The 11,976-nt window shown below is 41.0% G+C and overlaps 1 protein-coding gene across 1 annotated transcript; it reads left to right on the top strand.

Annotated features, from left to right (window-relative positions):
• Positions 1–432: 432 nt before the first annotated feature.
• LOC101596733 (39S ribosomal protein L42, mitochondrial-like) lies at positions 433–840 on the top strand. Its single transcript, XM_012949701.1, has one exon. The coding sequence runs from the start codon at positions 433–435 to the stop codon at positions 838–840; it is 408 nt and encodes a 135-aa protein (XP_012805155.1).
• The last annotated feature ends 11,136 nt before the right edge of the window (positions 841–11,976 follow it).

Raw genomic sequence — 11,976 nt, 5'->3', positions numbered from 1 at the left:
CTTACCCATCTAATAAGGCACTTACCTATAAAGTCTAAGGACTCATGTTCAACTCTCCAGGTCCCATGTAAGCCAGACACACAGTGACATAAGCGCACATGGTTGCACATGCTCACAAGGGGGCACACACATTTGGAGTTCAATTGAAGTGGCTGGCGGCCCTGGGCCTTGGGCTTGTGTCAAAAAAAAAATCTAAACTAATAACTGAACTCCCATGTGACCCAGCTAAACACTCCTGAGCATCTTTACCCAAGCAACCTACCACATAGCTACGGACACATACATGTTTGTTGCTGCTCTATTCACAATAGTTAGGAAATGAGAGGCAAGAAGACTGTCAAGGAACGAAATTTGGTGTGCCAAGAAGATCTTAAAGGCATTTTCTCTTCAAAGCATCTTTTCCCATTTCACCAGATAGGATTTCAATACACCATGGCGGCTGCAAGAGTAAAATGGATGATATTAAACAGAACTGTCTTGAAGCATTTATTTCCAATTCAAAGTAATAGTGGAACTTATGTTTGTCATAAATCTACATATGCTTCACTTCCAGTTGACCATAACTGCAAAGTAGAACTCGCCTTGACCCCTGATGGCAGAACCATAGTGAGCTATCACCCATCTATGGGCATCCCATATGAACATACAAAACCTATCCCTCGACCAGATCCTGGGCATAATCATGAAGAAACACATGATCAAGTGCTAAAAACCAAATTAGAAGTCAAAAGTGAACCCCTTGAGCAAGGACCCATAATAGAGCAATTTAGCAAAGTGTTCTACACTACGAAGTATCACTGGTACCCTCAGGGACCTATCACAGATGTCGTAAGATACTGAATCCTCCAAAAGACAGATGATGGATATTGAGGTTCTCAAGAGAACCAAGACACAGTTACCCATGTGTCTCTTTTGGTAATTGAGAAAATGTGGTCTGGTGTACTCATTAATATACCATGTACTAAAAGAATAAAGCATGTCTTGAACATCAGAAAAAAAAAAAAAAAAGGAGGGCTGGAGAGATGGCTTAGCAGTTAAGCACTTGCCTGTGAAGCCTAAGGACCCCAGTTCAAGGCTCGATTCCCCAGGACCCACATTAGCCAGATGCACAAGTCTGGAGTTCGTTTGCAGTGGCTGAAGGCCCTGGTGTGCCCATTTTCACTCTCTCTCTCTCTACCTGCCTCTTTCTCTCTCTGTCTGTCACTCTCAAATAAATAAAAATAAACCAAAAAATTAAAAAGAGAAAGAAAGAAAGGAAATGGAATCAAATGCAAAGTCTATCAACTGAAGACTGGATAATGAATAGGTTCATGTACAAAGTGGAGTTCTACTCAGCGCTGGTAAAAAAAAAAAAAAAAAAGTCATGAAAATTTCAGGAAATGTATGGAATTGGGAAGAAAAATACTATTAGATAACACAAAGCCCAGATAGACAAAAATCACATGTTCTCTCATTTATGGGTCCTAAATGTTAATGTTTCTATGTATATAAATAAGGAATTATGAGACTGAGTTGAGCTATGATTTGAGATAACAGAGTACAAGAGAGAGCAGGGAATAAGAGGTAAGTCAGGAAGGTCTATTTGTCAAGGTTCTCTACAGGAGAAAAAACAAAGAGAATGAATATATATTGTGAATAAAATTTATTGGTTTAGCTTATAGGATATGAGCTGGGTCATCTAACAATAGCTGCCTGTAGCCTGGAGAGTTGGAGAAATAAGTGTCTGTTCAGTCCAAGAGGTTTCATGCAGACTAGAGAGTCAGGGAAATTAGTTGCTGGTCATTCCACAAGGTTGGATCCTTCAGCAGTACCCTCCTCATGTGTTATGGAAGGTCTGGAGGATTCCTGAAGAGTCACTGGTCTTCAGTTCACATTGGAAGGCTGATGAAGCTGAACTCTACTGTACACAAAGCATAACAGACACTGGGTAGATGCTCAAACCAGTGAGTTGCCAGGAAAAAGGCACTGTGGCTTCTTCAAAAAGTGTGTGTCCACCACCACAGAATCTGCTGATCCTAGAGGAAGGTCTAGAATGCCATCAGTCCTTCCTGGAAATGTCCTCATAGATCTATCCAAGAGGCTTGCCCATTACTTAATTCCTAATCTGATCAACTGGACAAGAGAATTTGATCTTAACAATTCATTCCTTGTCAACTTGACACCAAACCACATTTCCCTATTGTGGTGGTTTGATTCAGGTGTCCCCCATAAACTTAGGTGTTCTGAATGCTAAGTTCCCAGCTGATGGATATTTGGGAATTAATGCCTACTGGTGGGAGTGTATTGTTGGGGGCGGGCTTATGGGCTTTATAGCCAGTTTCCCCATGCCAGTGTTTGGCACACCCTCCTGTTGCTGTGGTCCATCTTATGTTGGCCAGGGGGTGATGTCCACCCTCTGCTCATGCCATCGTTTTCCCCTGCCATCGTGGAGCTTCCCCTCGAGCCTGTAAGCTAAAATAAACCTCTTTTTTCCCAGAAGCTACTCTTGGTTGGGTGATTTCTACCAGCAATGCGAACCGGACTGCAACAGTAAAGTGGTACCAGAAGTGGGGTTGCTGCTAGACACCTGACTATGTGGATTCAGCCTTTTGGAGCTGATTTTCAACAGAAATGTGGAAGGAGTTAAAAACTTGGCCCAAGAGATACTTTACAGTGCTGTAAGTACAGCTTGATGGTCTATTCTGGTCTGAGCTGCAAGACCTGAAGGCAGTAAGAACTATGGACTGTGAGGTTTGGCTTATGAGGGTGAGAAAGAACTTTTCCTGGACTGGGCTAGCAGTTTGTGTGAGAAGCTTGCTCTTATGCCCGTGTCCTGAGAAGTTGTGCAGGGTTGCTTAGCGTAGAAATAAACTGGTGTGTACAGAGGGATATGGCACAAAAAGAAAAATCTTTGGGTGAACTGTTGCCCATTCAGCTGCAACTGAGGGATTACAACCTTTGAGACTGGGCTAGCTGACCTGTGCTGGGCAACAGAAAAAAATGTCAACTCTTTTGAAGGGGCCTGAGTGCTCAAGGAGTGTCCTGTTCTTCAAAGTCTGCTTTATTCCCCCCTGGATTAACAAATTGACACCCTACCTGGTATCGTGGAGTATAAGAAATGCTGGAAAGAGGGTCATTAAGTTACAACATGGTCTTGTGTTTTGGAAATGGCCATGGACAGTGTGAAGTGGGTTTACTAAATGCCTGCATGGAGACCACATGGGGCCATGAGGATAAACCGTGGCTTGCTGTGGAGACCCAGTAGAGATGCTGGGACCATGAGATGGCTGCCGAGGAGCTGCCGGCCCCGGTAAAGTTTTCCAGGACTGTGAGTAGCCTAGCTGGAGGGGCGGAATTGGAATGCCAGAGACTTGTTGAAGATTTGTCACTGGCTAGAGTTGCTGGACTTGAAGCTACAGAGTTTGATGTTTGCCCTGGTTGTTTTAAATCTTGTATTGGTTGAATGTTTCTTTGCTATGCCCAATGTCATCTTTTGCAGTGTAAATACTTATTCTGTGCCATTCTGGGTTTTTTGAGGTTATATTTTGGTATTATGGCTCAGTTAAAAGATCTTAAACTATGGGGATATATGAACATCATTGGGATTGATAAAAACTATGGGGACTTTTAAAGTCAGACTAAAAGCATTGTATTTTACATCATGTATGGATATCAGTTTATGGGGGCCAGGGGCAGAATGTGGTGGTTTGATTCAGGTGTCCCCCATAAACTTAGGTGTTCTGAATGCTAAGTTCCCAGCTGATGGATATTTGGGAATTAATGCCTCCTGGTGGGAGTGTATTGTTGGGGGCGGGCTTATGGGCTTTATAGCCAGTTTCCCCATGCCAGTGTTTGGCACACCCTCCTGTTGCTGTGGTCCATCTTATGTTGGCCAGGGGGTGATGTCCACCCTCTGCTCATGCCATCGTTTTCCCCTGCCATCGTGGAGCTTCCCCTCGAGCCTGTAAGCTAAAATAAACCTCTTTTTCCCAGAAGCTACTCTTGGTTGGGTGATTTCTACCAGCAATGCGAACCGGACTGCAACACCTATTATCACACTTAATTCCAAAATAAAGACAATAACGAAGTCACAATTCCATCTAACATGATACAACTATGCCACATACAACCAGAAATACACTCTTCTTTCTCCCCAAAACATATGACAAGGTCCATTGAGGAATGCTTGGTCTCTAGTGTCCAATCATTTAAATATCATAATAAAGGTTCAATAACAGTTAAGTACTGATCTGTCAATCCATATTATATTACATAGTGAAGAAATAGGAGAAAGGAAAGTGTAAGTGTCTCTTAATATTTGTATACATAGGCACAAGCACTCAACAAAATTGGGGCTGAAACACTCATGGCAATTAGAATCCTTGTTTCTATAATGAGTCCCATGGCCACAGCTGGTATTTGTAACTACCTTTTCTTCTACTACCTTTTCATCCATTCTGTATTTCCTCTACCCTCAGCAAGCACATCAACAGGTCTTGTTTTGTTTTTGTTTTTGTTTTTACCTAGAGGAATTACTCATACCCTTTATCACCCTATTTTGACTGGGTTATTTCCAAATGACCTTGATAGCATGACATGATAATCCTGTCAGGTGCTCCAGAAGGTATTGTTCACTCCAGACATACTCTTCCTTACAGCCATTGTGGAAGAATGTTCCAATTTCTCCCTAGTATTCTGTAAGTCATCACCCCTGCTAACACTGTAACTCCTTTCTTAGCCTATCACTCAAGGACATTAGGACCCCAAAGTGGCCAGATGTAAGCCTTACCTTCCAGTTCAATGGAATGGTTTTTGTGCCCCTTGGCTGAAGGAACTCCAGTCCCTCTGGAACCAAGGCTTTTGGAACAGGATACACACATTTAGCAAGTGGGTCACTTAGGGAGATGGTGAGTGGCACCATTCCCATTTCCACCCTTGATTTCTGGATTCATGAATCCTGCCCATAGGAGAAACAATACCATACATTGAATGCTGATTCATAGCCTTTTGGAGAATCCTGTCCCAACCTTCAAGGCAGTTCCACTTAATTGATATTGTGACTGTTTATTTAAAAGGTCATACCACTGCTCCATCAAGCCAGCTGCTTCAGAATGGTGCGGAACATAGTAAAACCATGTGAATTCCATGAGCATGCCCATTGCCACACTTCTTTTCCTGTGAAGTAAGTTCCTTATGGAAACTATACTGTGTAGAATACCATGACTGTGGATAGGGCATTCCATGTCAATATTAAGCTAAGGGATATCAGGCATACTTAGAAAACTTTGTGCTTCTTGAGCTAGGAAATTTCATCTCTGAACTTATTCTTTTCCCTTGTTACCTTATCCAGAGATGCCAGAAACAACCAGCTAGCATCATTACTTTTCTTACTTTTCCACAAATTGAGTTAAGTTTTATACACAGTCAATAAATTCTTTGTTCCTCAAAAGAGGTGAATCAGAATCATTAACTACATCTATCTTGAAGAGTTCTGTAAATAAATCTCTCCATGAATTATCAGTGCTTCCCTTGCTACCAGTAAAGCCTTTGGAAGTGCTAGAGTTGGAGAGAGACCACTCCAGGACACACCATGCCCATTAAAAGAATTCATCCTTAAAATTCTGTTTCTCTAGAACCAGTCCTGCACTAGTCAGGGTTCACTAGTGGAACAGCATCCATGGAATGAATTTGGATTACATAGGAGGTTTATTGGATTAGTATACAAGATACAGGCTGAAAGTCCAACAATACTTCCTGCAGGCTGGACAGTCAAAGAATCCGGTAGCTGTCCAGTCCGTGAGGTTTGATGCTTCGGCAGTCCCAATCTGGCGCTCACCGCCTGGAGGGCTCTTGAAGAGTTGCAGCCTTCAGTCCACGTTGGAAGGCTTCTGAGACTGGGTTGTAAAAAGAAGAAAAAGAAAAAGAGTTGATGCACACATCCAAGAGTAGCAAGGGCTGCTGTGTTCTTCCGGAGCTCGTTCATATGTAGTTCAGCACTAGAAGGGCCAACCAGTCTATAGGAAGGTCTTCCAAATGCCATCAATTCTTCCTGATAAGACCCTCACTGACCTGTCTAGGGGCTTGTCTGTTAACTTAATTCCTTATCCAAGAATTTAATTGTCACAGGTGGGAAAGGACAAGAGGATACCTGTAGTATGACAGTAGAAAGGTGACTATGTTGGGGGTATGGACAGGGAGGGTGTGATGAAAACACCATAATGAAACCTAATTGTTTGTATGCTAATAATGTTTTTAAAAGCTGAAAACATTTCTTTGCATGTTGCACTTGTAATGCAATATTTTTTAAAACCTTCAACATGGGTGTTAAATAAAAGGGGATGTTAGGGTGGTGCAGTTACTTTCTCATTGCTGGCACAAAGCACAAAACCAAAAACGGGTTGTGGGAGAAGAGGGTTTATATTGGCTTAAAGACTGGAGGAGAGGCTCTGTGATGTCAGGGAAATTGTGCACGAGCAGAGGCTGGACATCACCTCCTGGCCAACATCAGGTGGACTACAGCAGCATGATAGTGTGCCAAACACTGGCAAGTGGAAGGTGGCTATAACACCCCCAGAAACACACCTCCCCCAGCAAGCCTTCAATTCCCAAATTGCTACCAGCTTAGGATCAACACTAGTTTATGAGGGACACCTAACTACCACTTGGGGCAATGACAAGATTCCTCATTTTTTCTTGTCCATAAACCATGCTTCTCCTCTGACATGTGAGAAGCAATCAGTAATGTGGGCATTTTACTTGTCTCATAAATCTACTTTTTTAACATTGTAGTTTGAGGTACAATGCAATTTTTAAGAACTCAGTATTACTCCATAGGGCACCTACAACTCGTATCCCCAATTTATACTTTCTAATTTCTGGTTCTGTTTGCAGTTTGGGCATACAACCTATTCTTCCAACATCTTTCACACTACCTCTAGCTTCTCTTAACAAGACCCTAGAGAAATGCTATAAAATGTGCACCAGAGGATCTCCACTGTATAGATTTTCTTTTAATTCCATCTTACATCACTGGTTTTGTAGCAGTTGCTTTAAAAGAAATACTTTTTCCCTTCTCTCACCTCAAATAAGCAATGCTTAAAGCTGTTTAAAATGTCCAGAGGCCTGGGGAATAAAAATCATGGGAGACTCAGGCTTATCAACAGTGTAAAACTTCCCAAAGCAGAAGAGGTGATGCAATTTTTAGAGAAGCTGCTGAGTCTTAGAACAAACTACTCGCCTCCCACTCTGCCCCCTACACAGGCACAAAATAGAACACTTATCTCAGAGCATCACTGGGAAGATGAAACCTATAACATGAGCTTAACATGTGGGCATGATAATGGAAGAGTACAGAGTAAATATTATCCACTTGTGTCATTCTAAAGGATTAGTAAGCTAAGAAAACATTTGCCAGAATACTCACTTCTTGTCACATGAAGATGAAGTAAAATGGGTAACCTGTATATTAAGAAAAACTTTATTAAATCCATTGTTTTGCAGATCATGGATACTGGCCTCTACTACTTCTGTTAGGCCTGGTGGCACACGCCTTTAATCCCAGCACTCAGGAGGCAGAGGTAGGAGGATCAACCATGAGTTCAAGGCCATCCTGAGACTACATCGTGAATTCCAGATCAGCCTGGGCTAGAGTGAAACACTACCTCAATAAACCAAAACAAACAACAACAAAAAAGACATGCTTCTCTAAAATAGCTATTATAAGGTTCAGACAAGTTGAAAACCAAAGAGCTATTTGGAGTATTTGAAATCATCCCAAATCAGACAGACCTTTGAAAACCTTTTTGCAAGCAGATGAGTCCTCTTAACCTATGTATATGTAGCCAGTGGAGTTTGACCATTTTTCTGTTTCTAAGGTTTCAAATGCACAAGGCTCCCCACTCTCAGAGAAGCCAATAAGATATGAGAAAAATCCTGGAAAGAAGGAAGTCTTAGAAGGTGAGAACAAGGTTTTGGGGCTGCAGAGATGGCTTGGCAGCCAAAGGCACTTGCTTGCAAAGCTTGTTGGCCTGGGTTTGGTTCCCCAGCACTCAGATAAATCTGGAAAGACATTGATTTGCAGTAGCAAGAAACTCTAGTGTGCTTATATATACACGTGCGCACACAAGTACATACTCACACATGTGTACATGGATAAATAGCTCTTTTATGTTCAAAAACTCCCAAAATTATTGGTAGTCTTTTAAACTATACATGCAAAAGCAGCTTGTAGGAGGAAAATAGCAGCTTATGGGAGGTTTATTTCCGGCTTATAGTTTCAAGGGGCAGCTTCCTCCACGTGGGGGAAAGCGCAGCACAAAGCAGGAAGCTGTCTCACATCTTGCACATATCTGGGTGGGGAGGAGTATGAGTCCTTGGCTTAGAGCTTGGCTAATAAAGTCCACCCCTCAGTGACACACCTCCTCCATCAAGGCCCCACCTTGCAAAGGCTCTGCCAACCTACTGATGGTTCAATATGAGGCTTGATCACAAACACATGAGGCTATACAGGATGCTTTATATTCAAACTACCACAGTGGGCCCGGTATTGCTATACCTCAGCTAACAGGCAAGAACTTAAGGGCTGCTCAAGGAAGCCATGTAGCACTACCATAATCTCAGATACCACTAAGACTCCAGCCCTGGCACAACAATAGTGAAGTTAATAATTGATATGTATAATTTTTGAGGACACAAGTACTTAATGTACATATATATTGAATATATATAATGTATATATATATATATATATGTATATATGTATGTATGTATATATGTATATTCAAATGATTTTGAAAAGGGTGCTGAGATCATTCAATAAAGACAGTAGTCTTTTCAACAAATAATATTAACAAAACTGCATATCGAAATGTAGGGGAATGACATTGAACTTTTATTCCATATTCAAAAATTAACTCAAAGCATGTTGAGGACATAAATATATGAGCTAAGACCATAATTGCACCTAGAAGAAAACATAGGAGGAAAGCATCGTGTATTGAATTTGGCAATGAGTCATTGTCTATGATGGCAAGAGCAGAAGCAACAAAAGGAAAAAGAGGGCTCTGTCAAACTTTGAAACTTCTATACATCAAAAAAATAACCCATAAGCCAAGCATAGTGGTGCATATCTCCCAGCATTCAGAATGTGGAGGAAGCAGGAGGAAGCAAAACTCTGCACGCGGGGGACGGAGACAGTCACAGAGCATACTCAAAAATGTACCAAAGTAGAAATCCAGAAGCTGCTGGGAGCTCAACATTAAAGTAGTCTTAAAATGCCCACATCACAGCTCAAGGAATTTTGCAGAAGAGGGGGAAGAAAGATTGTAAAAGCCACAGGGTAAGAGGGACCATCCAGAGGCATTCCTGCCCTCCACATTGACGGACTGCTGCTCTCACAACTCATAACACACAAGTCCATAGTGAATGCCAGCAATCCCACTGAGGAGAGCTCTCACTGGAATGAGGACAGGGAGGAGGGAAATGAAGGTACCAACACATGATGTGTCCATATAAAGTATATTCTTAAAAAAAAAAAAAAACAAAAAGAAGACATTATCTGCACAATGGAATGGTAATCCACAGAAATGGGAAAAATATTTGCAAATATTCAAAATAGAAAGACTTTTGAAACTCAGTGGTATAGAAACAGATATTGTAATCAGAAAAAAAAAAAGGATTTGAATAGATATTTACTAAAGAAAATGTGTGCACAACCAACAAGCATATGAGAAGAAGCTAAAGATGACTAATCATTACAGAAACACACATGAAAGCCACCAGGAAATATTACCTTCTATACATTAGGATGGCTACCCCTAAAAAAAAAAATCTCCAAATAATCAAAGAAGAAGAAGCATTGGCAAGAATGAGGAAAAGATTCTACGTAGTGTTACAGCCACTGTAAGACATAGAATTCTAGTTCCTCAAAAGATGAAAAAGAGAGTTACAATACAATATAGCACTTTCACTTCTGTGTATATTTCCAAAAGAAGTGAAAGCAGGGGCTGGAGAGATGGCTTAGCTGTTAAAGTGCTTGCCTATAAAGCCCAATGACCCAGGTTCAATTCCCCAGAATCCACACAAGCCAGAGGCGCATGGTGGCGCATGCATCTGAAGTTCAGTTGCAGTGGCTGAAGACTCTGGCACACCTAACTCTACTCTCTCTCTCCCCTCCTTCACTCTCTCTCTCTCTTTCTCTAATAAATAAATAAAATATATAAAAAGAAAGAATTGGAATCAGATTCTCAAAGTAAACCAGTATTTATGGCACCACAGCAACCACTATCATCATCATTATTGTTGTTGTTGGGATGTTCTATTGGTCAACTTCATGTTGCTGCAACAAAATGCCTAACAAATATCATGAATATCATGGAGGAAGGGTTTTATTTTCATATTACTGTTCCAGGTCCCAGTCCTTCCTGGTAAGGAGTGCATGGTGAAAGTCATGGACAGGTGGTTTTACATTTAGATTAGCATTTCAACTTCCCGTTCTTCATGGTGGGAACTTCGTGGTGACAGAAGCTTGAGGGAGCTGGTCACACACTCAGCATGATGAGGAAACAGACAGCAATGAATGGCCATGCTCAGCCAACTTTCTCCTGTTTACATATATTCTAGATCCTCAGCCCATGGAATGGTGCTGCCCACAGGCAAAGTAGGTCATCTAGTTTATTAACCTAATCAGGATAATCCCTCACAGGCATGCATAGAGGCTAACCTAATCTATATCATCTATCACAGGACATTTTAGTTCCTGTCAAGTTGATTATCAATATAGACCATCACAAGTATTTTCTGAAATAGGGTCTCTCTATAAAGCATATGCTCATCAACTTCAATGTTCTATCCCTGTATCTCAAACAGTGGAATTATAGTTATACCTCCTCATTTTGGGCTCATGGCAGCACATCCTGCTATAACCAAAGGGTGGATACAAGTCAAGTATAGGACAATGGATGGAAAGATAGAGTGCATCCATCCATTTGAATATTACTCATCCTTTAAAAGGAGGAAATTCTTGATACATGCTACATGGCAAACCATAGGGATATTATTCAAAGCAAAAAAAAAAAAAAAACAGTCATAGAGAAAAATATGGTATTGTTCCACTTACAGAAGATTCCTAGAAAAATCCAAACCTTAGAAAAAGGAGGATAGGTGAAAAAATGGGAAGTTGTAGTTGAATTGGCAGACAGTTTCACTTAGGAAAGATGAAAATGTTCTGGAAATTAGCTGCACCCCAGTGATTATAGCTCAGAGGGCTGAGTCAAACACTTAAAAATATGATAAAAAAAAAAAAGTCATACTATATGTATTTTACCATGGAGAAAATGTTATGTTTTAAATGTTTTCACTATAAAGAAGGAGTAAATGATTAAAGATATAGGTAGTTATACAATGATTTGATACAATTTATACATCCGGATAAAACATTATGCAGGTTTCCACATATCTGTCCACTTTTGACTATTTTATTTTACATGTGCATTTATATGTATGTATATATGTATATGTGTATGATATGTGTGTATGGGTGTATGCTTGACATTGTATACCTGTGGAGGTCAGAAGACAACCTCTGGGTGTTTCTTCTCTCCTTCTTTTTTTTGGAGACATGGTCTCTCATTCCCCCGACCCCCAACACACACACTCTCTCTCTCTCTCTCTCTTTTTACTGCTGCTTGAAAGCTTCCAGGTGCTCTTGACTCTGCCTTTCATTGCTCTAGCCACATGGGGATTACAGACTTATCTGCTATTTTGCATCTAGCTTCAAGTACTAAGGAAGACTGAACTCTGGTCAGCAGGCTTTCCTGCAAGCACTTTAATTGTTGAGCCATTTCCTCTGCCATCTAGACTTGCCCTATTTGTTTTATTCTGTTGCTGTTTTTTGAGGCAGGGTCTCATTCTAGCCCATGTTGGCTCAAACTCATAGAGATCCTACTACCTCAAGCCTCCTAAGTACTGGACTAAAGGCATGCATTGTCATGCATAGAA

Source organism: Jaculus jaculus, chromosome 2, assembly GCF_020740685.1.
Source record: "Jaculus jaculus isolate mJacJac1 chromosome 2, mJacJac1.mat.Y.cur, whole genome shotgun sequence".
Classification (NCBI taxonomy): Eukaryota; Metazoa; Chordata; class Mammalia; order Rodentia; family Dipodidae; genus Jaculus; species Jaculus jaculus.
Note: the sequence above shows the minus strand (reverse complement) of the source record. Positions and strands in the feature narration are given on the sequence as shown.